General features: G+C 43.2%; 2 protein-coding genes across 7 annotated transcripts in view; both read right to left on the bottom strand.

The window, feature by feature from the left end:
- Nucleotides 1–1,779, bottom strand: part of myo3b (myosin IIIB) — a 111,647-nt gene extending 109,868 nt beyond the window's left edge. For 2 of the 3 annotated variants that reach the window (XM_024405025.2, XM_024405032.2), the window contains exons 1-2: nt 1,532–1,779; nt 985–1,027 (exon numbers count right to left, since the gene is read on the bottom strand). In XM_024405025.2, coding sequence (XP_024260793.1) covers nt 985–1,027; nt 1,532–1,625 — 137 coding nt within the window. In that variant the 5' untranslated portion in view covers nt 1,626–1,779. Of the gene's footprint in view, nt 1–984; nt 1,028–1,298; nt 1,372–1,531 lie in introns of those variants that run through there. The other variant, XM_024405040.1, reaches the window with a different exon arrangement.
- Nucleotides 1,780–3,199: 1,420 nt separating this feature from the next.
- ubr3 (ubiquitin protein ligase E3 component n-recognin 3) overlaps nt 3,200–25,768 on the bottom strand; it is a 48,084-nt gene continuing 25,515 nt past the window's right edge. For 2 of the 4 annotated variants that reach the window (XM_024404997.2, XM_024405010.2), the window contains 15 exons: nt 23,421–23,570; nt 22,388–22,521; nt 21,446–21,556; nt 21,099–21,311; nt 20,091–20,227; nt 18,068–18,153; nt 15,284–15,386; nt 10,646–10,746; nt 8,775–8,899; nt 7,671–7,778; nt 7,298–7,423; nt 7,000–7,179; nt 5,945–6,154; nt 5,593–5,732; nt 3,200–5,438 (listed from right to left, as the gene is read on the bottom strand). In XM_024404997.2, coding sequence (XP_024260765.1) covers nt 5,321–5,438; nt 5,593–5,732; nt 5,945–6,154; nt 7,000–7,179; nt 7,298–7,423; nt 7,671–7,778; nt 8,775–8,899; nt 10,646–10,746; nt 15,284–15,386; nt 18,068–18,153; nt 20,091–20,227; nt 21,099–21,311; nt 21,446–21,556; nt 22,388–22,521; nt 23,421–23,570 — 2,042 coding nt within the window. In that variant the 3' untranslated portion in view covers nt 3,200–5,320. The remainder of the gene's footprint in view (nt 5,439–5,592; nt 5,733–5,944; nt 6,155–6,999; nt 7,180–7,297; nt 7,424–7,670; nt 7,779–8,774; nt 8,900–10,645; nt 10,747–15,283; nt 15,387–18,067; nt 18,154–20,090; nt 20,228–21,098; nt 21,312–21,445; nt 21,557–22,387; nt 22,522–23,420; nt 23,571–25,768) is intronic. The other 2 variants (XM_024405000.2, XM_024405015.2) reach the window with 1 other exon arrangement.

The raw sequence follows: 25,768 nt of genomic DNA, 5'->3' as shown, positions 1-25,768 counted from the left end.
ACCAAAAAGTTGCTGTTATTGGCAGAGATGTTTGTAACTCTCTTTCTTATTGGTCTATTGACGAATTTACCACTTGGTGATGTCACCAGGCAGGCCAAAACTCCATCCCACCTAAATAGGCTGAAATTTCAGGCGCACTTTCGAACCGCTCTTACACTAAAAGGGCATTATCATTTTCACAGTATTATTCCAACTTCATAGTGTGGAAATAAACACTGAGTGTACAAAACATTAGGAACACCTTCCTACTATTGAGTTACACCACCTTTTGCCCTCCGAACAGCCTCAATTCATCGGAGCATGGACTCTACAAGGTGTCAAACGCTTTCCACAGGAATGCTGGCCCGTGTTGACACCAATGCTTCCCACAGTTGTATGTCAGGTTGGTTGGATGCCCTTTGGGTGGTGGACCATTGTTGATACACGTGGGTAACTGTTGAGCATGAAAAACACAGCAGCGTCGCAGTTCTTGACACAAACCGGTGCGCCTGGCACCTACTACCATACCCCGTTCAAAGGCACTTCAATCTTTTGTCTTGCCCATTCACCCTCTGAATGGCACACATACACAATCCATGTCTCAATTGTCTCAAGGCTTAAAAATCCTTCTTTAACCTGTCTCCTCCCCTTCATCTACACTGGTTGAAGTGGATTTAAAAGGTTACATCTATAAAGGATCATCGTTTTCAACTGGATTCACCTGGTGAGTCTGTCATGTAAAGAGCAGGTGTTCCTAATGTTTTGTACACTCAGTGTATTTAACACGTAAGAAAATCGCGTTTTTGACTGCAATGGGCCTTTAAAGCCTCTGTAATCTTCATGTCAACCAATTTATTCTTTGCTAGGTACTGTAGTCATATGTTTGTTTTTGGTACTGCTGCTTAAAGAAAAAAAATTCAACTTGATTTCCTTTCAGACTATTTACATTTATTTTCAAAATATTGCAGTCATGTATTTTGAATATGTTTTTTATTAAAGCCTTACCCTGTCTTTGCTGCGTCTGTATTTCCATTTGTGAACCCGAACCCTGAAAATGTTTTACATGGTAGAAAAGACTTAAACAAATGAGAACTTATTAAACATCTTGACAGGCATAAAAAAAACAACTAACAACACATTTTCCTTTCAATTTGATAATTTGCGACACATGACATGGCCAGTTCAAACACAGGCATCCCCATCTCAGGAATGCGGAGATAATGAACGACATTCCGACGTTTGTAACTACACTATGACAAACGTTTTTAACATAATGTAGACAAGCATCATCCAATTAATACACTTTCTCTGTACCTTACCGTCCATAGCGACATATCCGAACTGATTTTCTCGGTTTTCTCACTAACCACAATCACCCGTCAAGGGTTTAATTATTAACAGGAACTTGATAAGCAATTGAGAGGAAATAATATACCCTAACCTACTTCCTCTGCAGGCTATTGCTTCATTCTGTATATGTCTTAGGCTAATATAATATAGCACATACAAAATGCTTTACAAATTCAAAAAAAATGTATAAATAAGATCTTACCAAAGCACGGAACCAACAAGTTCCTCAAATGTAGGGATGCCTGTGGCGGGTGTTTTAGTGCTCGTGTGGTCAGAGCGTGCGAGAAAAGCTCCATTTTAGAAAAAGGCCTTGGTTTAGCTAAGTATTTAACAACTCTTAGGATTCCCTGCTGGCATCATCTGCATGTCTGACAAATTCCACTAATTAGAGATGATGCCATGACATCGAGGCTTTGTACAGTACGTTGAGAGGCCTTTTGTCTTTGAAACTTCAACCCAGTTTTCATCCAGTGCACAATATCATCTGTTGCTGTCATTCATAGTTCCTATTTGGCATGTAATACCCTCATTGGCTTGCAATGATGCATTGTGAATAGGACTCTGTCTAGTTGTTTTTCTCTAATTTAAAACTGAGTTTCTCTCTTTAATTCTCACAGATGTGTTCCACGGGCCATGGAGACTGAAAGTATAGGCTAAGTTTATTATTTTTTTAACTAGGCAAGTCAGTTAAGAACAAATTCTTAATTATTTCAAGTTGTACATTAAATCATATTCAGTCGAAGCAGCCAATGAGTAAATGATCCATAGTGCTCCCAGTCCCAGAACAATGATCTGTTCTATCTGCACATTTCTGCAATGCCCAGAGACAAAATTCACTGTGACAAGTAGAAAAATCTGAATCAATGATGTAATATGTTTAATTTCGATTACAGTATGTTCTTTGACATTTTGTGATGTAGTAGGCGTATGTGATCATGTACATGGAAACATTGTCAGCACTAACAATACATTTCACAAAAATGAAATACAAATGACAGTTTTGCCCATATGACCAGAACAGAACTTTGACCATGTGTCTGAGGTTGGGAGAAAGAATATCAAAAAAGTTACAATATTGCCTCAGCACTAACATGTACATCCTGTTCTTACAGTCAACCATGCAGTTGAGCTGTGAGAAGAAACTAAACTGTCCAAATGGAAAGTAATTATATTCAGCCCCAAATTGGGGCTGAATATTTGTGTATTATTCTTTAACATTTTGGACAGATTAGTTTATTCTCCCAGATCGACTGCATGGTTGACTGTAAGAGCAGGATGTACATGTTAGTGCCAAGAGGCAATATTGTACGTTTTTTGGGCAACCTGAACAAATTCACATAGAAATGGTAGTTCTAGATCAGTCACTCAATGAAAGCAAGTCTAAGAAGCAGTAGATTTGTGTTATGTGCACCATTTTCTATGCTTACCGTTCTTAACGATTCGTCTTTTCTTACTTTAAATTGTGTGCACCAGCTTCAAACAGCTGAAAATACAATACTTTTGGTTATGGGAAAATATATTTCAGCGCTGTTGCGATGGTACAATGATTCTCTACACTGTACTTGCTTGTTTTGTCACAAACTAGTTTTCCTCATTTCAAACAGTAAATTGAGGGATTTTTTTGCATAGTCCATCTTTAAGGGTTACCATGGAGCTAACCTCAATTTCAACTTGAGGCCCTGAGAAATCATAGTTAATGGCCTGAGTAGACAAAGGAAGCACAAGGGGCTTTGCTGCAGGCCAATTATGTTAATCATCTGAATGGAACGACAACACAAACCCACCGGAGAATAAAAAATAAAAAATTGGATATACATTTGTTCCATATCGAATCTAAATGACATCAGCATGGAGAATGAAGATAAACGAGTCAGTGTGTTTATATTTTATTAACATATGTTACATTTTGCAATAAATGTCCAAGTCACACCTTCTGATCCAACTCAGAAAGCCTGAATCAGCACCTACAGTAATGTACTGTATACCTTCTGATTTTCATTCATACAGGAGAACAAAGAACTTTCAATTAGAACGTACACCCATCACTTATTGGATATTTTGTTGCAGTCATGTAGGCTACAAAGTAGGGGACTGGGAAAAAAAGAGAGGGAAGGGAAACTCAGAGTAGACAGATAAGCAGCATGCGTGGATGGAAATAAATATTTCCATATATAAATATAAAAGATTCCTCCTTCGAGCACGATGTGGACCAGCAATTCACAAAATACTTTCACCAGAATAAAATCACCCAAGGATTTGAATGTGCTGTTTTTCACTAAAAGTTATCTTGCACGCACAAGTGGATAAGTAGGCCATCTACTCATCCAGTTAGTGACATAGTTGAAATTACAAAGCATTTAAGACCCAAAACTCAAAAAGTGTGACTGAAAAAACAATGTCATGCATACATTGTGTATTATGGTTGAAGTCTGATGTCTTACATTGGAATGCATCCATGACCCAAGATAATAATTTAAACTTGGAGAAATGTAGGCATAGGGAAATAGTTGTCCTTATAAATATACTGTAATTATAACTTTTGGCAATCAAAAGCATACAAATAAACTGTTATTTGAAAGTATAGAAAATGATATAATTGGACCACAAGTGTGGATTACATGAATGACAAATTTGTTAAGGTTAACACTATTATACTTTGCAAAACCACCTACAATTACATCTATTATCATCAACAATTTCCCAATTACTTGTCTTTACCTATGGCTATTTAAAGATGGGATCTTGCATTATGAGCCCATATACATTTACCATAACTTTACAGAGAGACTAAAAGGAAATGTGAAAATCAGGCCCCAAAAAAATAAATGAAACTGTACTCTAAAACTGCTGAATTCTTCACCAGCACAAAGGATGAAATGATTCCCATTCCCTTAAAGAAAGCCATATCAGTACAATAACTTTGAAATTCAAATATTTCAATTTAGCTATAGCAAAATCCCATTGCACATGACATTCTGAGCAATGGAGATTTTAGGAAAAGCATGCCAATTACATTGGACAGATATACTCCACAACAGTCTTTTCTATGTACTCTACTGTGGCCAGACTGGTGGGTGGGCATTGAGTTTCCTCAGGGACCCGGGCCCGGAGGCGTAGTGAAAGGCAGGACTGCAAAGACCAATAGAGATGACTGTCTCCCTCAACCTTGCAGCGAGCTAGAATCAACAACCTGTTATCAGCCATCTACCAAAAACAAAACCTTAATTTCATAGAAAAAGAAAAGAAAAATAATCTTTACAAAGGTAAAATTACTTATTTGAACAATGAGCAGCAACATTTATTAAAAATATTAAAAAGGTATTTTAAACTGCAGCAAAGAAATTATACCTGAGGATGATTTTTTTTTTTAAATTGCCTTTGCTTAACTGCAATAAACTCTTTGTTGATGAGTGGACTTGTGTCACCTACCAGAATGTCCCAACACACACACTGAGCACACAATTTGCAATTGGTATACTTATCAAGAGCTTTAAACTCATGCCGGCAGTACGAAGTCAAAAAATGAGGGATATGCATCAATTTGTACATGGTGACAAAGATGATAATCATTAACCTTACCAGGGGCAAATCTGTCATTCTATATACTCCAAATATCGAGTAGTTCGAACTCAACATGTAAGCCAATCAGTGTACAAATATTCACCCGAATCTGAGCATGTTTTTGTGGAGAAAAAAAACTGCCTGCCTTCAAAACATCTTCGAAACTAACTGGGAAAATGTGTGCTTTCAGGTTTCTCCCTGTTGAAATGCACTTAAATAACACACACACACACACACACACACACACACACACACACACACAGTCTTGAGGCATGATTGTACACCAAACTCCACATAATCCAAGGCTGTGGCAGTGACACACTCACTGCATATTTGCTTATATCACATGATAAGATTCCTATATGTTTAACAGAGGCAGACACATAAGCCAAAGAGATTATTTTCCATCAGGGTGTGGGTTCAGGTAACCTTACAGTCCGTTGTAGTGAGGTCCCCAGCGCTTGTTAATGTGATCGAAGGTGTGCGAAACCCACTGTTGCTGCAGTACTCTATACCTCTCCACACACAGAAACAGGGGCTTGCCACGACTGCAAAAAGATTGTAAAAATGTAAGCAAATCATTTCAATCATCAGCATGGTCCCCACCACATCAACCGTTCAAGTGAGAAACTGACAAGATCATTGTGTGAGATATGAAACTGAAGAAGTGTGCAGCATTGTGTCTATGGAGTGTGTTCGTACCGTAGATCGCGGTCCTCCTCTCCATGGGCATCCAGGTAAACAGAGCCCCACAGGCAGAAGCGATGCCCTCGGATGATGATGATGACAGAGGCGTTGATCAATAGGAAGATGCCTGTTGCTGCGCCACAGTGTTGAGAGTGCTAAAGACAGACATGAACAATCTCTTCACCTAATCACTGCACACACAGCAGCACCAACCAAGCAAGCAAGTAATAATATCCATCAATGACCTAAAAATTAAGCACGTCGGGCCACCCAATGAATAAGACATCTTTTTAAACACGGTATGAAAATCATGCTGTTTTTTCCAGATATAGTCTAATATGGCCTTCGAAAAAGCAGGGCCACTCACCAAAACACATTCACAGATCCCCTGCTGCTTGCAGCACAGCCCTTTGAGGCACACGAAGGTGCCACAGACGAGGCAGAGTGCTGGGTCCTTTGGCACCTTTTTGCAGGCAGTGCAGGCCTTCTTGTGGTAGTACTGGAAGATGATGTTGTAGTGGTCAGGTAAGTGGAGGAGGTGGGGAGACGCCCACTGTGGATCCTGGACAAGCAAGGTCTGGATAGAGAAAATGTTGAACTGTAACTTTGTAACTTTGTGACCTAGGCAATCCATTGTAACAGCTTGGATGGCATAGGAGCTGGTGCTCACTATTGTGCCTTGTCCATGGTAGGCCTACCCTTCAGCTGCCTCAACACTTAAGAACAAAAGAGTCAGCTCTTGCGGAATTGGTTAAGTCCCTTTCATTTAGCCATGTGCTCTTCTGCTCTCTCTAACCTGTCAATAGTCTTAATCAGCAAACTCATCAGGTTTGCCTCGGCAACCTTTAGACATTGAAGAAAATATGACATAGCCCTTTCATCCTGCTCCTTTAAGCATCACCCCCAAGAAACACTTAGGCTACTGTACATTCATTTCAGTTAGGGAGGGCATTGTCTCTCTCCACTTGTTACTAAAAGGGATTTAAGAATATAGGAAATTAAAGTGAGTTTTAAGCCTTCTACTGAATAACTTGTCAAGAGTTCCTAAATGCCACACACTTCAACTCCAGGGTGTAATGTTGTGGGTTGAAAGGTATGTGGAAACAATCCAGAATGGCAGTGTGAAGCGATGTGAGGTTTCATCTTGTGATGTAAGGCAGCAAAGGTCAGTGCCGAGTGACAAAGGCAGGGTGGGAAAAACATGACTCTCGCAAGAGCTATATTCAGCACTGACTATACAGTAGAGGTGCTATACGCAGCACTGGCTGAAAATAAAGGGCCTGAAATGCCATGGCTCACACATGGTGTCAATACTCTTGTAACACAATACTGAAAAACAAAATGACACCACCATTGGTGCTTTGGAGACGTTATAATGGAGCACAACAATTGGTGGCGTTAATTGCTCAGCCTCAAACCTACTATTGATTTCTTTGCCTGAGTGTCAGAGAGACCCGTGACCTCAGAGCACCATTGAGTCATCAGGTCAAAAGCGTTGACCGTCCAGTCAAGACACGAGGCACTGTAGATGGGGTTGGATGGTTGAAGGGCTGGGGCCAGGAGCCCTAGACAGCCGGCGAGGCCTGAGAACTCCTCTACCTCCTGAAATAGAACAAATGGTCAGTGTGAGTTAAAGCCGTGGGGTTGGAGCCGCTACGGTGCAGGCAGGTAGGTAGACAGACAGACAGCTAAAGATGTGGAACAGTAACAGTAACCGTACCGGGCAACCTGACAGTTTGTCCCCATAGAGGTGGTGCTGCAGGAGACAGGAGAGGCGGAGGTAGGGCAGGCAGAACTGCTGGAGGCTGTACTCTATGGAGTGTGGGGACCACACACTGGAGCTCAGCTGGGGAAGGAAGCACAGGAGTAATGACTCATCAATAACCTTTCAACAGCTGGCTGATAATGGGGTGATATACATCTCCTTCAGAGAGCACAGATATCAAAGCATTGTTGTTCTGGGTAATGGCCAATTTATCATGTAAGAGAAAAAAAAAGGAGAAAACCAGGGGGGAATTACCAGGAGAGATGGAGCTAGCCAAGCACAGAGTTCGGCAGCTTTGTTTTGAAACCCCAAACGCTATATGGCTTACCATAGATGGCACTTCAGGGTTCACATCATACACAGTCTTCACCTTGGACAGCTCACCGATGACATGGCTGAGAAGAGCGTCATAGGACTTCTCGGCATCGAAAGCATTCTGTGTGAGAAAAGGTCCAAAAGTAGTGGAGAGGTGACAGAGTGCACAGCACTATAGAATGACACTACTTTGAAACAATTCAGCTTGTGCCACTGGAACCGTTTCATATGATATCCAAGCAGTCAATTGTCAAGTATTTGAGATGTGCTGCAGTGTGCATATTTCCCCCTCAAAAATGTGCAGCACTGTATAATATCTTATGCAGAATAAGCCGAGGACACATTTTCATGCAATAAATTATTTCACCGTTGATAAGCGCCAAGACATTACTGAATGTGTGTTCTGATAAAATTAAACTGGTTTGACTAATATTCTATATGGAGTAAAGCTGCTAGCATTTATCAAGTTGACGGTGGGAGAATATAAACCAAGCAGCCAGTCTTATCTAGCCTGGCGTTCTCAGTCCTAGATTTATAGCTGGAGGAATTTGGAGTCAGGATTTCCTGCCTCTGGGCTCGGGATCTCGGTTGAGACTTTGGCATCTTTTTATCAACTGCAATTTAAATACAACGACATCCCTCCAAATATGGCCCGTGTTAACAATGAGGATTTCCGAGGAGTCTTAAATGACAGCTCGTGAGCGAGTAAGTGCTGCATTGTTCGTGACGGAGTGGGGGAAGATATTCAGCAGCGCCCCAATAGATAGAAAACACTAAAAAGGGTGGGCATTTTGCTGTTGCCCATTTACATTCCAACCAGTCACTTGCTAATACAGATTTAATAGACTGAAGATGAAAAGCCAATTAATGTCAGCCCTCTCCGGTAATCTCTCTCTCCTTGATAATGATGATCGATACATCTACAGCCCAAACTGCTTAAATTAACTTGGCCAGGGCTTAATCTTTATTTGCATTCACACTCATTTGCTACAGCTGTAAACAGTTCCTGGGAATAACAGGTAGAAAGTATAGAGACACCACATGCATTGGCTTCTCAATCAAGGAAACTTTCCTAAGGTAACAGTATGGTGAGGAGGGTGGGTGATATGTCCATTACCTTCTTCAGAGCTCCAGACGTGCTCCAGGCCTGCCTCTCCTCGGGGCTGAACTTGGCTGAGAGAGATGCCAGAGCCTGGGTGTACTGCAGGTTGTACAGCATCCTCACCAGACAGATGAAGTGCTCTGCAGGGACAGAGAGAGGAGACACACCCATGTATAGTGTCGGGATACTCGCGCTACATAGTCTTGGTCAGACTTTCATTGTTTTGAGAAGAATAATGGATTCATAATTAAAGTCGTTGCCATTCTCATTCGAAGAACCACTCATGGATGAAACTCTGCATATTATAAAAACAGGAATGTGATGGCAACAAAAGTTAATCGTTTTGGAAGAATATGCAAATACCGCCCTTCATTTGCATTTTTCTTTTACAATAATTATGGGCATAGATAGAGCATCCTAGCAATCAGCAAAAACAGGAAATCACAACAGCCTAGATGTGTTCTCCACAGACAAATTACTAAGTGGAACAATACATTAATACAGGCATACAGTACATTATCTCTTCCCAATGACTACTTCGAACACCTTGTTAAATAGAAAGCAGTTTTATCTATGTTCAACAGTACAAGGAATTACTTAAAGGAGGCCTAGAATGATCTGTAAGAGCTGGACAATCAGGTTACCTTCAAAGGAGATGAAACCTTTTTATTGGGCTAGAAGACAAGTCAATAGGTTGGGTTCGGTCTCCAGAGGAACGCTCCGGTGTTTATAAAGGCTCGTCAAATAGATTTGTAATTAGCAGGGGGCACCGGGCCCGCCAGGTGGGAGCTGCGATTTGGAGCAGGTCTTGGATTTGAACCGACAGAAAAACAATTCCCCCTCCTTAGGAAAGTGGTGGTGGTGACAGGTCCACTGGGCTGGCCATTGTGTTGCTTGTCAGCATATTAAACCCCCCAAAAACACAACCTTTACCGCCATGAAGGACATACAGGCTGTTAGGAAGCCCCCGCCTCTCCCTCCTATCCACTCTAAATGAGACTAAAACCCAGACATGTCCTGACCTCCGTCTCCATGCCACGGATATAATAAAAATACTTCATCCACACCCATCTCGCATAGTGATGTGTTAAAAATTCCATTCTCCATGTCACAAGGAGGGCCGTAATGATGCGTATTTGGCTTAATCAATGTGGAATTGAAGACAACACAAAGCCCATCTAAAAGTGCATAAGACACGGAGTGTTAATCAGTCAATAGGGAGAAGAGGTCTAACAGCTGTGAAACGGCTTTCTCTGGAGAAAAAACAGCAAACTGTCACAGCTATATCAACTCACCAATAACCAATACCATCTCAGGCTCTTTTTCACTCACCATGTACAATTGATTTGTACTGTATATTGTTTACCAGAGTTGAGTATAGCCTATATTTCCGAGTATTCTACATTTCTCCCCCATTTTGATGCTAGGATAGATCTTTAGGCCTCATACCGCCTCAGTGTCCATGGATTCAAGCAGTTCAGCACAGCACAGCTTTGTATGGCATGGCACCCATTAAGTAGGCTCTATGATTGCTGCAATTTGGGCTCCAATGTAGTGGCCCTCCCCTCGGGCACAGGGCTGAGCCTGGAGGAGATCAAACAGGAAGCACTCAGCTGGAGATGAAGGGCATGTGAAGGGTGCACAGCCTCCATAAACAGGGCGATGTCACTCTGCTCCTTACAGCCAAAAATAGAGGGAACGGAAGAACAGATAAGAACCCTCCCTACATTCAGTCATGATTAGGTCTGTCATTCTGACCCAGCCGATGAGGAACCTCCGTCTGTAGCCTCGTTAACTCCCCTTCCCCTCACATCCCTCGTCTGATTTTAAAAATATATATAATTTTTTTTTTTTTTTCAAAAATTATGGATAGTTGGTGACAGCACCTTTGCGTAGTGGCTGTGGCATGGTCAACACAAAGATGATGAGCAGGGATGGGCAGTCTCTGAACAGCATGGGGACCTCTGGCCTCTCGTCATCCAGGCAGCTGTAGAGAAACACACACCTGAGGTAACACTAAGACGGATTGAAAAACATACAGTACATTCGCATTAAGATAAGAGTTAAGTATTCATTGAAACAAGAAATACCAGGTAGGTACACATACTGTGCATAAGGAAAGCATTCAGACCCCTTGACTTTCCACATTTTGTTACATTACAGCCTTGTTCTAAAATGGATTAAAAGGAAAGAAAATCCCCAATCTACACACAATACAAAGCGAAAACAGGTTTAGAAATGTATGCAAATGTATATAAAAAAAAAAACAGAAATACCTTACTTACACAAGTATTCAGACCCTTTACTATGAGACTCGAAATTGAGCTCAGGTGCATCCTGTTTCCATTGATCATCCCTGAGATGTTTCTACAACTTGATTGGTCCACCTGTGGTAAATTCAATTTATTTTACATGATATGGAAAGGCACACACCTGTCTATATAAGGTCTCACAGTTGACAGTGTATGTCAGAGCAAAAACCAAGTGATGAGGTCGAAGGCTTTTCCCGTAGAGCTCCGAGACAGGATTGTGTCGAGGCACAGATCTGGGGAAGGGTACCAGAATATGTCTGCAGCATTGAAGGTCCCCAAGAACACAGTGGCTTCCATCATTCTTAAATGGATTAAGTTTTGAACCACCAGACTCTTCCTAGAGCTGGCCACCTGGACAAACTGGAAAGGGATGTGACCAAGAACCCGATGGTAACTCTGTCAGTGCTCCAAAGTTCCTCAGATGGGAGAACCATCTCCACAGCACTCCACAAATCAGGTCTTTATAGTAGAGTGGCCAGATGGAAGTCACTCCTCAGTAAAAAGACACATGACAGCCCACTTGGAGTTTGCCAAAAGGCACCTAAAGACTCTGACCATGAGAAACAAGACACTGATCTGATGAAACCAAGATTGAACTCTTTGGCTTGAATGCCAAGCGTCACGTATTGAGGAAACCTGGCACCATCACTACAGTGAATAATGGTGGTGGCAGCATTGGCAGGGACTGGGAGACTAGTCAGGATCGAGGGAAAGATGAACAGAGCAAAGTACAGAGAGATCCTTGATGAAAACCTGCTCCAGAGCGCTCAGGAACTCAGACTGGGGTGAAGGTTCACCTTCCAACAGGACAACGACCCTAAGCACACAGCCAAGACAATACAGGGGTGGCTTTGGGACAAGTCTCTGAATGTCCTTGAGTGGCTTGAACTCGATCTAACATCTCTGGAGAGACCTGAAAATAGCTGTGAAGCGACGCTTCCCATCCAACCTGACAGAGCTTGAGAGGATCTGCAGAGAATGGGAGAATCTCCCCAAATACATGTGTGCCAAGCTTGTAGTGTCATACCCAAGAAGACTCAAGGCTGTAATCATTGACAAAGGTGCTTCAACCAACTAAAGGGTCTGAATACTTATTTCATTGATTTCCTTTTTTTATATACATTTTCAAACATTTCTAAAAAGCTGCTTTTGCTTTGTCTTTATGGAAAATTGTCTGTAGATTGATGAGGGGGGAAAAAATGATTTATCCATTTTAGTATACGGCTGTAACCTAACAAAATGTGGATAAAGTCAAGGGGTCTGAAAATGGGACGGGATGAATTAGGAGGGGGAATGCACCTTCCAGTTTAAATTTGAATACAATTGTGGGAGACTCCTTTGAACAGTTATTAAAATGTCCATTCAAAACGTTGTGCTGTGTTACTCTTTCTGAACGCACCTCAAACCTTGGCTCAAAGACATCTCCAACCAATGGGAATACACCTCAGTCTGTCCCTCAGGTAGGAAGCTAGAAACAGCGATGCTGAGTGACTGAACAGAAATAGCTTCTAATCAAAAGATAAGAGCTATTTTAGTAACTGCATGCAGGTTCCGGTATGTGCAAGACGCCCCCAAGCTGATTAGTGTGCTTCGTTCAGGAAGACCACTCCTGGTATCTGGTACTTCTCTAATCCATCCTACTAAAGTAAATCAGAATGATTGTTTACTATATTGAACACCTTTAACTTGTTCATCTTGAATTCTCCATTAGCCTAGAACAATTGAAAAACTTCTTGATCTACCATAATATACATTTTAAATGGCTGACGCAAAAATCACTCAAATTCCTTCTATTCGCCCCACCACCTGTCAAAGAACTGTATTATAAACTGTACGTGAAAAACTTCCAAACAGCAGCAACAAGTAAAAGAGAAAGGAGGGGCAAACAAAAAAAAAGAGGACATGGACAAGACCGGATGGGACCAACCAAAAGAAAGAGCAGAGACATCAGATCAGTTTGCCAGTTCAACAGAATACATTCTTGAGCAATCACTGTTTAAGTGGACCCCTAGCTGGGTTTACCCATTCAATTCTGTCAATTTCCACCCGGATTATTCCCAATAACTACTGGTAGGTGCATGTTAGAGAGAATGTGCACGCTAAAATGCATTGAGCTGCAAAATAAATTGGGACAGTGACATTTATGGTTGTTTTTTGGGGCTCTGTACTCTAGCACTTTGGATTTGAAATGATAAACGACTATTGAGGTTAACGTGCAGACTCATCTTTAATAACACTTCTACATTAATGTGGATGTTGTGGTGACTACAGATAATCCTGAATAATGATGAGTGAGAAAGTTAGAATCACAAATATCATGTTGTAATGGTGAGAAGATAGCATGTCTCTACAAATTTGTAGTCACAAGCTTGAGGTAGTCATTGTGTGCTATGAATATGGGACCAAATAGTTAACATTTTACTAATTTAATTTGTCCCTCAAATGGGGGGACTATATATACACACAAAAAGTGCTGTAACTTCTAAACGGTTCACCCGATATGGATGAAAATACCCTCAAATTAAGGCTGACAGTATGCACTTTAACCTCAGTCATTGTATCATTTCAAAGAGGACAGAGCCAAAACAAAAAAAGTGTCACTGTCCCAATATTTGAGCCCACTGTAGATGCCCATTGCCTTTATCTTCTCAGGGCCAAGAACAAAGTCCTCCCTTGAATATACTGTATATGCTGCCCTCAGTGGAGGCTGCTGAGGGCAGAACAGATAATAATAATAATAGTAATAATAATAATAATAATAGTAATAATGGCTGGAATGGCGCAAATCAAAAACACAGAAACCATGCGTTTGATACCATTCCACAAATTCCGCTCCAGCCTTCACCACGAGCCCGTCCACCCCAATTAAGATGCCACCAACCTCCTGTGGCTGACCTTAATATGCTGTGCACTTAACTTGCAATGACGTCACACTTCCAAATGCCCTCGAGGAGTCCCCCACTTTAATGCAGTGGGAGAAAGGAAAGCATTTTTCCTTATACCCCGTGACCCACTTCCACAATGCAACCTGAGCCACATATTGTTGTTGATTGCCACCTCCATTTAAAATGGCAGCCCATAGAGAGCCTCCATCTCCACTCAAGACCTCCGGGGACATCGAATGAAGGGAGGTGCACTTACACAATAATACATTCCATTTTGAAGGCACTCGCCGGTTAATTCTAGCGTGCAATAGAAGAAAACCTTTGACGCAGCAAACTGCTTTTCATTCCGTCAAATTCAAACAAAGACTTGCCTACAGTGAACAGCCCACACAACTAAATATATGTTGCACATTTCAGTCAAATCCAGATGACGAATAAAATCAGATGAGCAATGTAAGGCATCCCACATAAAATGGGCATAAGAGAGCGGTTATGAAAAACAGATTGTGTTATAGTCAGACTAGGCAGGCACGGGCATCGACGTTCTCCGTCCTAGTTAAATAGAGCAACACGACTGGGAGGGTGTCAATGACATAGTTGCCTTCCGAATCTCAAAGGGTTTTTGAACACAAAATTGCTCCTCCGAGACTCCTGCCTGGCTCGGAGCATTTAAATAGTAACAGGTGTAAAAGCTGTCTTCCACTGCTAACAGGGAGGGAGAGAGGTCTTTAGGTCACCTAATAGTGCTAAGTGTTACGCGACTGGGATGCTAATAGCTCTCAAGACTGAACCTGGGAAGCCAAACTGTTCAAGACAGAGCACGTCTGACCAACAAAAACAAGCTCTGTAGCGAGAGCATGAATAAAGGGGAGACTTTGCTTTGTTACATTTCTCTGAACCTGTAAAAGATGAGGCTGGGCAGCGGAGGGCTGAGATGTGTGGTGCGGTTGTTTCTCGGTGCAGTGATCGTGACGGGGTCGTTTCGCTCTCTAACGAGCACCCACCCGGTAATTTGCCAGATGCAGCAATTATTGGTATCTATGGCAACCACGCATGGTGCCTTCTCGGTTTTTGGCTCCTCTTTGTCTAGAGGAAAAGCTGCAAGGGCCAGGGGGGATGGTGGTGTTTAGCGTGAGGGGAGAGTGGCACTGTGATTACAGGAAGGGTGCGTGTGTTGCGTATGTGTTGAATGGACTGTTAGGGTAAACTGGACTTGTGTAGGGATGTCAGGTGGATCTGTGTGTGTAGTGGACCTGCAGGGCGAGGAGAGGTGAGAGTAGAGTACCGAATGTCTGTGTAGTGTAGCTTTAGGATGGCCGTCACTCACTCGTCTCTTCTCTGAGCCACCTGGGTCAACCTGGTCCAGGGATTGTACGCAGAATCAATGCTGTACAGACGCATGTGCATGGCAAGCACATGGAAAAGCTGATCTGAAAGACAGAAGGAAAAAAAACACATGGATTTAAAAATGGTCAGTCAGATCAAAACACTGGAGCAGATATGGCACGGCTAACTGTAGCTGGCCACCTGTATGTCCACTGGCCAGTGCCCACTGGCACACCAAGCTGTGAGTGTATCAAAATGACAGATGCAGTTGACTTGAACTGATTGCACTGAGCGTAATGGTTTGGCTGGGTAGCGGCTGGGACAAAGCAGGCCAGATGGATAGACGGCACTACTCCGCTCCCAGCTATCCTCTCTGCTCAGGAGTCACACCTGTTCACTGTGGAACTAATGGAACATGAAGAGCGCCACACCTTTCTCTCGCTCTCACACACACACAATAAAATGTAATCTCCTCCTGGAACAATGTCCTCCTTTAATATTAACACCAAAAAAAACCTCATTACATCTACTTCTCCTTAATGGCCCACTAAGGTAGTGCTCATTAGAACCAGAGTTAAATGTCTATTTCAAATTTGAAAAAATAAATTAAAAAAACATTAAAATTACAACTGTAAAGCATACCATATACAAACCATAAGTTCCTAATATAGAGACCTGCGATCATGTTGGCTACTTTCTCTCACGAAGAACCACCAAGTGGTCTGAAATACTAATACAGTTCTTTACATCCAAATGACCTGTAGCCCTATATATATATATATATATATATATATATTTGTTCCCTTCTTATTCTTCTGATAGTTATGACAGAGCTGTAATGCAGCAAAACATTGAATTCCAGTGCTGCAATGTAGACCTTCGGGTGAGTTGGCTCACACGGCTGTCAAAAACTAGAGCAACACTGCCCTCCACAGCTGACACATGGCTGCAGCAGGATACAACACAGAGGTCGAAGGAGGTGAGTGACTCTGCTTCAGTCCCTCCGTCTGTCAGATGGGGTTAGAGTCCCTCCACTAGAGAACGAAGATATGTGAAGAGTGACACTGTGGTAGGAAGGATCGCCAGTCAATGCCCTTCAAGCTGGCAGGGGACCAGGCTTCAATCGCTGCTCGCATGGCTAACACCTCTTCCATCAGTCAGCCCCTGCCTGGTATGTGCCCGTTCTCCTCTCCCAGTCTGCTGCGATGTTCTGTACCCCCCCGCCACACGGTCTGACAGCAACAATAGAGAGGTATTCAGTTTGCCGTCAGATATTGATCTGGCTCTGCTTTCTATTAAAGCTCATGCTATTTGCTATGATCTTTACCCCCCGCACTTGTTATCCCTCCGATATAGATTTGTAATGGCTGTGTGACTTATGTTGGGATTAGATTACTTTTACACCCACCCCCGTGCGGACAAACACTTCAAATGAGAAATTCTCTTGGACACATGTCATCGTGATAGGCAGACACCTACCATAACAATATTGTATTGGACGTTGAAGGCCATCTTCACTGTAAAGACCACTTCACGAGACTGGCCTAATTCAAAAATGGCAGCTATACCAGAGGCGAGCCATTTGAAGGTGGACTCTCCACAGTTGATTTAACGCGAGAGACTGCCGGCTCCACTCTCCAGCCCATGACATCCTCACCAGCTAAACGATAAAAGTGCCTTGTGGGATATGGGCTTAGGAACCCCCTTGGGTTGTAGTAGTTAGCGCATGTCCCCTGTACCCTCTTCCATGTCCCATTCCCTACGAAGAGGCAACACTAATGTACTGCAACTGAGTAAATGTGGCCGCCGGCGTGGCTACACAAGTAATGTAGCTCAGAAAATGGCAGTCCTCTAGTGTGAAATCTCTTTTGCCCCACTCAAGGGTGACAGGCGTCTCACTAGAGCAGAGAGCAGCCCGAATTTATCGGCACTAAACAGACTAATTAAACAGAGCCGGAAAAGGGACTGCTCTCATCCCCAGGCTCAGCTCTGATAGAACATAATGTTTAACACATTAAAAAAGGTCAAGTTCAAATGACAGACTAAGTAGAATCAAGGAGAAACACCTTGGGCATCTCGAGTCGACGATCCAAAAATCAGAACCTCGCATCTTCGTCTGCACCTCTGAGCATAAGTGTGTGTCGTCCTCCAATCGACCACCAATGTCGGAGGCTTGGTCTTCGGCATTGTTGTCACAGCGGGCAGAGTCACCGCTCAAGATGGCAACATCACTCGGTCTTCATTTCCAGTCCACCCCAGAGTGGACACCCTTGCCACACAATCAACTAAAACAGCACTTGACACGTTTGTCTGCTTCATTTACCCTGACGGCAGAAAGCGTCAGCAACAGCATCTCTCCTTCCCTACCACTGCTAAATCGACAATCTTTACCAATGGTCCAACGGTTACACGGACGAGCGGCTTCAATCTCACCTCAGACACTGTATTACACAAGGGACGTTGGGACAAGGCTTCCCACCACCTCCGATTCCCTCAAGTCCCCATAAATCAGCCTAAATTCCAAAGGTCCTTTTCGTAAAAAAACAAAGACTAAAATGCTTCATACTAATTAATCTCTTTGAATCTAAAAAAAAAATACTTCAAACTGTTGGTGTATGAAACATGGGTCAATGGCTTTACACAAGGTCAACTTCAGATGTACACAATAGCTTAGTGGTCAAGTAGAGGGCAACACACTTCATATAGCACTGAGTTGACGGAAGGAGGCTTCATGCATGTTAATCTAGTGAGAAGCAAGGCGAGGGGAGTGGTGTATTGTACTCACTGAGACAGGAGCGCTTGGCTGCAGCACTGGCTCCTCCAGAACACAGGTTACCTCCACGGTGCACCAGCTCCAGCTCCAGGTTTGTCCTGAGGAAGCAACCATTACTAAGCACACACACACAGTCAACTGCTAGAGCTTAGTAGGACAAGAGGAAGATTTTGGGGCATTTTCACAGCCATTTTTTAGCTCAGGCAGTCTGACAGGAGTTTTCCCCCCAATTCAGAAACAGGACAGTGGACTATTAACGTTCCTTCATGTCATCTACCTGCTATTGCAGTAGCGACCTAAGAAGGGAGGGCTCGTAGCGACCTAAGACGGGAGGGCTCGTAGCGACCTAAGACGGGAGGGCTCAACTAGCGAAATTATCACCAATATCTGGTGAGGTTACTGACTACTGGCTTTCCCTCTATTCACCCGTTTTATAAGAAACATCAGATATAGAAGACGTAGCAGACATTAGCTGTTGTGTTTGTACGAGCTATTTCATATCAATAACAAAGAATTTAAATAGCTAGTCCATTGGCATAAAAGCTGTTCCATCTAGTTTCCCTTGTATAATCTCGGCTGTGAATTTCCCATGCATATCCAAACACATTTCATTTAATATTTCAATTTCTGCAACCAAATAAAGAAAAAAAATGAAGACCATTAGAGAAAAAAAATTGATATTGAAAGCAGATAGGTGTCGCATAAATTAGACTGAACAGGGGTTGTTTTGATCCTGGCACTGGACGTTTCCTCCCATAGGCTGGGGAGGAGGGGGCAAATCCTCGGGCTTCCTGGGAGAAAAAGCAATTTCACATAGATAATACAGCCATGCCGAGCTTCATCTGGCTGCTACTGATAAGAGCGCCCTTCCGACAGAGGAATTTTCCACTGCTCAGGCAATTTGCGCTGTTCACTGAAATTGTGAAAGCCAACAGGCACCCAGACACAGGGAGCAAGGACTTCTCTCTGCAGGGCACAGGTTGAGAGAAAAAGGTGAGGGGGAGAGGGGCATGGGGAGGGGGAGGAGACTGGGAGGGGCCAAGGGCATCCCACAACCCTTTGCCTATGGTGAGAGAATAGAAATGACGGTTCCATTCTCTAGTCCCTGTAACGCATTATCAATTTCAGACCATGATAAATGCGTCATTTAACGTCATTTAGAGGAGCGTGTCCAAAGAAGAAAGATTTGGGCTCCAACACAGGAAGGGACAAAACTGTGAATAAGTACTCTGGAGAAAAAGAGCTCGAAAATCAGTCAGAGAGGCAGAGCAATAAACCCATACAGTCAGAGGTAATAAAGGATGGTGGAACCAAACAGTCAATACCATTTTACTGCAGCGTCAACTGACAAAGCTGCCAATGTTGCTTAGAGGAATTTCCAGCGACACCTCCAGCAACCACACTGCAGTACAATCAGAGGTATGAATAAAGCCAATCAAAAAAAGCCTTCACAGCTACCGAGCAACTTCAAAAAAACACCAAGTAATCTATATATCCGGTGCAGTTACAAAGACTACAATTCAATACGCTCCAACTGTACACTACAGATACAAAAGCCTTTTCAAGCGTCCCTCCTCAAGCGAAGAAGTGCGCTCAATGGATAAAAGCAACAAAACAGAAATACAACTAGGCTAAACTGAGGAAATGTTGCAGTTCTCTTTCTGTGCCCAGTCATTGTAATGCAAGGCAGGGAGCTGGCTTTCAGAGCACAAAAGGAGAGGAGCAGACAGGCCAGGCAGCCAGTGTTTTAAAGTCAGAGTCAGTTGGCTGCATAACAGAGAGCAGTAGGAGGACCTCCCTGTCTGATTGGAGCACGCATAGGGGTCACTAGCAACGGGAACACAGGCCATTGCTCATCTCCCTGGCCTGCACCACTCACACCATAAGTTACCAGGTGCACTTTCACTTAGTCTCATGGAGCTGGAAATGGAAAATTCTCCATATGACTGTGATAAATGGAGTTTCTCTTTGGTTTCATTATTTTGAAGCATCTCAGAAGAGTCTGTGGTGACATTTTGACTGTCGTGTCCCTCACCTGGCCACAGAGTACATGAAGAGGAAGTCGTTGTCAGGGGAACCAGGGTTCTTGCCATAGTCCATGTACTTCCTCTGGGTGGTGTTCTTGATGTCCTTGATGACCGACTCCATCTCTTTACTCAGGTTGGACTCCGTCTGGAAGGGAAAGGTTGCAAAGTGACTAAGCAGGATCTCCATTTTGAAATGTTGTTGACTATGGTGTCTCCTGACCCCTCCTGTCTCAGCCTCCAGTATTTATGCTGCAGTAGTTCATGTGTCGGAGGGCTAGGGTCAGTTTGTTATATCTGGAGTACTTCTCCTGTCCTATTCGGTGTCCTGTGTGAATCTAAGTGTGCATTCTCTAATTCTCTCCTTCTTTCTCTCTCTCGGAGGACCTGAGCCCTAGGACCATGCCCCAGGACTACCTGCCATGATGACTCCTTGCTGTCCCCAGTCCACCTGGCCGTGCTGCTGCTCCAGTTTCAACTGTTCTGCCTTATTATTATTCGACCATGCTGGTCATTTATGAACATTTGAACATCTTGGCCATGTTCTGTTAAAATCTCCACCCGGCACAGCCAGAAGAGGACTGGCCACCCCACATAGCCTGGTTCCTCTCTAGGTTTCTTCCTAGGTTTTGGCCTTTCTAGGGAGTTTTTCCTAGCCACTGTGCTTCTACACCTGCATTGCTTGCTGTTTGGGGTTTTAGGCTGGGTTTCTGTACAGCACTTTGAGATATCAGCTGATGTACGAAGTGCTATATAAATAAATTTGATTTGATTGTGGTAATATTGACATAATGGCCACCTACATGTATGCAAATCATTGGGAGAGTACATGAAACAAACCAGAGCAAATGTTTGGCAGGAGATGACAGGTGAAATATGTATTGAGGCCAAACTGGAGTAACACCAAAACAGCTACAATACTGTTGGCGTCAGTCTCATTTGTCAGGAAGTGTTAAGGTGGAGTGATCGGGGTCAAGGGGATAGACTTGGGTGAAGCGGTGTATATCTCTCTGCCTTACAGTGGTGCTTACTGGGAAAAGCCCCAGCTGCTCCTGCAGGTCCTCCACCTCCTTCACCAGCACAGCGGTCTTCTTGTTGGTGGGCATGTGCCAGCTGACCACCTCGGTGCTCCGGCCCGGGCGGCAAGGCAGCACACTGTTGGCAAACTGTCTGCACAGCGGGCAGGTGAACTCGCCCTTATCCACAGAGAAGCCCTGCAACACCTGGTCATTCTGGGTAAAACAAATAAAAAATAAATAAAAAGGTTTCTATAACTATGCGTGATTATTACAGGAAACAGGGCAGGTAGGACTGTCCTATGTTATGACCCTTATGTTAATCCATACTTTCGTAAGGACACTCTTACCCGCAGAGACACCATGTAGGACTTGTGGCAGTCTATGTGCAGGGTGTGTCCACAGGTCTGCACATACACACCCCCCTCCCAGCCTATTGAGACCGACTGCAGACAGGAACTCTGCGAAACAGACAAGAGAACAGCTCAAAACAAATAAGAGTCTCTTAGTTCGATAACGGTAGAATGGAAACCACAGGGGGTTGGTGGCACCTTAATTGGGGAGGACGAGCTCGTGGTAATTGCTAGAGCGGAATGAGTTGAATGGTATCAAATATATCAAACACATGGTTTCCACACACGCCGTTCCGGACATTATTATGAGCCGTCCTCCCCTCAGCAGCCTCCTTTGACAGAAATATATGCAAGAAGTTGATTTAACTACATTTCTATGTGCGAAAAAGCCAGGAGGAGCCTTTTCTGGAGAAAGAGACAAGAAATGGCAGAACAGCAGTGCAGCTAACACCCGAAGACCGTGGCAGTGTTTCTTTGTCACGCCGACTAACTGCCTCAGCACTCCCAGAGAGGGGTAGAGGTGGAGTGAGGGAGGAGAAGCTCTGTCAGGAGGTCTTAATCTTCCATGCCTGATTCTCTTGGGTTTTCTGGCTGCTGGATTCTGGAGCTGCTGACAGACTGGCAGGCTGGAAACACTTGGCTGGGGGCTGGGCTGCTGAATCACCTGAACCCAGCTCAGGAGGAAAAAGGTTCAACATGCATGATGGGAATCCACCCTTTATGTGCATAAAATAGGCTTAGAGAAAGACTTCAGAAAAACGGCAGTGCTTACATTGAAACGCTTCCCTGTGTGTTACAGTTGAGTCTTTACTAGCTAGATCCAAGCCAAGGACACAAGGGAGAAGTAGAGGACAATTTTATTTTTTTTAAAGGAAGGAAAGAGTGCGAGGTAGAGAGAGTGTGTTTAAGTGACTGGGTTTTTCCAGTCAAGACACCTACATCTTTGAAGAAGCGTTGCATGAGAGCGAGTCTGACGTCGTGAGCCGCCCCGCACGTGTCCGCTGGGTAGATGTGCTCATCGTCAGTGGTAGGCAGTTTCTTCGTCTCGTCACTCTTGCATCGGTGTCCCAGCACTGAAACAAAAACCAGAGCACGGGGGCTCGCAGTGAGTGACAATGAGCTTTATTAGAAATGTATTAGCATGAGTAATGAGCTCTCAGATTCCCATTTATAGATCTCCATAACATTTATATAAAACAATCAAGGGCAATGATTTGCTTGGAGAACACGTCACGTTTTAGGAGTGCCTGTAGTCAAACGCAGATGTTTTCCCCTTCCCACATCAGGAACAGAGGATAGTGACTGATACGTCAGTTGATAATGACAGCTAATCTCCCGAACATCCACTCAGTAAAATCAGTGGCAGTCTGGGATTTTTTTCATTTTTCTGCTTCAAATGATTAAGGCTTCCCATCTATGAAAAGGACAATAAAGATCTGACAGATAATTAACTTAGTGTTTACATTGTCTTTTGAGAGGCGTAATATGAAATAGCAGGTGGCAGATCATATAAGGTGTTCTTTTGATCTTGAGGCAACGAGCGTTCCCAAACCGCAACTAATTGCTAATCAATCATGCCGTCTATTTTCATGACAGTGAATGATCCTGTCCGGCAGCACGGCATAGAAAGGCAGTATGAAAACTCGGCCAGGGATCAACATGAATGATAAATGAGCCAATTAAAACAACAGCTAACCTGCCTATTAAAATGTGATTTTCCAATATGCTGGTACTAAGCCTCCATGAATAACAGTGTATCTTTAAACAGGCAAGGGCTGTGCAAGGGGGGGGAAGTAGATTTTCATATCAATGAAATACACTACCTTTAAATTTGACTCCGTATTGCTAGTTCATTTTGTAGGTGGTTGAAATTGAACAACAAAATCAGGACAGTGGTAAGACAAAAGGCAAACGGTGTAGGCCATTAATTCAGATGTGTGACACACTGAGGGGGGATACAGTGCCGTAGTACCTGACGATGCCTGAAGGAGAACCACCAGGCCAGTGGGCCGGTCCTCAGTGGAAGGGCCACTCTGGCCACAGATCACACAGTCATAGAGGACCTCAGACTCCATCACCTCCGAGGCACCCAGGTCCATGGCTGCTTCAGCATCCGGAGATTCTGACAGGCACAAAGGGTTACTCTTGGGTCTTTAATAAAAACACTTGATTAATACTCAAAAGCTTCATCAGAAATGCTGGAGATGTATCATATCTAGATAATATGTTGGAGCTGGATAGAAATTTTGCATTCTTAACAGGTTTTCTGATCAATTGACATTAAACTAAAAGCGAGAAGACACATTGGAATAAAACATTTGGAGCGCAGGGAAGATATTGGCAAGCAATGTGCAAAATTAAAATATAAAAAAATAAAAAACTTTAGGAAGGTAATGTGGTGTGAAACTAAACCGGCTAAAACCGGGTGATAATAAAATTCCATTAGAGGTGGTCACCGGCAGATACGCTCACATTCCTGCCTAGAAATAATACCATGCACAATTACCTTGTTCTTCACTAATTCAGAGCAAATCAATGACTAGTTCTATTAGAGTGACGCAAACACGGGTCTTGACGTCTCCACTTTGGTGAAAAAGCATGTATTTTTCCCAAATACAGGATGAGAGAGGGTGGGTAAAGAGGGTAGGCATTGACAAAAGAACAGGAGGCTTTCAGACAACCTTGTCACTGCATTAGTACGCACATTACCACTCCACCTAATGTATGCATTAGAGCACCACTCACTGTACTATAGTGGAAAGGAATACAAACATCACTGTGCCTAGCATCAATGCTTCCAATAACCACACTTCAGCTCTCTGCTTCTTCTGTCCAAGGGATTGGCATGGCAATAGAGATTAATTACTGATGTGAAATTAGTTTTAAAATGTTAAAGACCGTGTTCAATTTGAACAGTAAAGTTTGCGTAGAAATGTCAACCCGTGTTGGAATTGATTTATTGCTTCAGGGTGCAATATGATCTCAGGAGAGGTCAGCGTGTTCCAGGGGAAATAAACAGTTTGCATTAGATGTCAATGGAACAGCTCAGGCCTCAGGCCCTCAGTATACACAGCACACACACAGAGCTGGAGAAGGGCTGGGAGACAAGGACACCCGTGTTGCTATGCAGGACTACTGCCTTAGTTGCTATGCTATTTCTCTCTACTATACACACACACACGTAAAACCCTATAGTCAATATTGTAGCGTGATTGTCGGTACAGCTAACTCTATTTAAAAGCAGCACCGGGAGATTAATGCTTGAACAGATGCTCTTACTGTTGGACAAATTTGTCTGGTAAAAATTCCAGTGCAAATATTTATAATATCTGGGACCTTTGATTTTAATCTGTGAAACAAATGTAGCCCATGAGAAGTCAAGATCATTCTTTATACTGATAAGATACAAACACAAGCTAAATCCTTTCAATAAATGTGGGTTAATGTCAGCCGGGACACCTACAAAAAAAAAAAAATCAGAAACACTCAAAACACAAGAGTCTTAGCTGTGGTAGATTTCTTCAATGGCAGTGCACATTCTCCATGTATATTGTTAAACCATACAGCCAATACATTTAGTTGTATTACATCTTTTGACAAAATCAGAAAAAACACAATGAAGTTAATGATCATCTCTCTGTCTGCCCCTAGTTGTGCCAATACAGTAGAGGTATGTGAGGTGGATGTTGTGTATGTGAAACTTGTAGCCAGCCAGGCAGCAGTTAGCCTGAGGGAGATTAGAGATAATTCCCAAACGGCACCCTATTTAGTTTATAGTGCACTACTTTTGACCGGGACCCATAGGACTCTGGTAGAAAGTAGTGCACTATATTGGGGAAAGGGTGCCATTTGGGATGTAGCCCTGCACACAATGAGTCCTAGCCTGCTCAGCCGGAGGCCCATCCGTAGCCCTGCCTAAGTGCTCCCTCTGATCAGAGACCATTATTCATCCACTAATCACACTGTGTCAGGGTGGTCCCTGTGAGTCCATCCCACTATTAGTGCTTTGATCCGCAGTGCCCTCAACCAGCACAGCTCCAGTCTCAGAGGAGTGCTTTCCTCTCATTGCTCCTAACAGGCCTGGGGAAACCAGGGAGGCCTGAGGGCTGTGGCCAGTGTCACCTTGCCACATTGAAAAATAAATAAAAGCAAAGCTGTATATATATATATATATATTTTTTTTTTTACTTTCCTTCAAGGACTATAATGGAACGTGTGCACAATACGTCCTTAACAATAGTGGAGTCCACTTTAAAAAGTTATAGAGAACCAGGCCCTGTATCCAAGTGCTAGAATATAATAGCACACCCTGTAACAAAT

The sequence above is a fragment of the Oncorhynchus tshawytscha genome, linkage group LG03, assembly GCF_018296145.1.
Source record: "Oncorhynchus tshawytscha isolate Ot180627B linkage group LG03, Otsh_v2.0, whole genome shotgun sequence".
NCBI lineage: Eukaryota > Metazoa > Chordata > Actinopteri > Salmoniformes > Salmonidae > Oncorhynchus > Oncorhynchus tshawytscha.
This window is presented reverse-complemented; position numbering and strand designations above follow the sequence as displayed.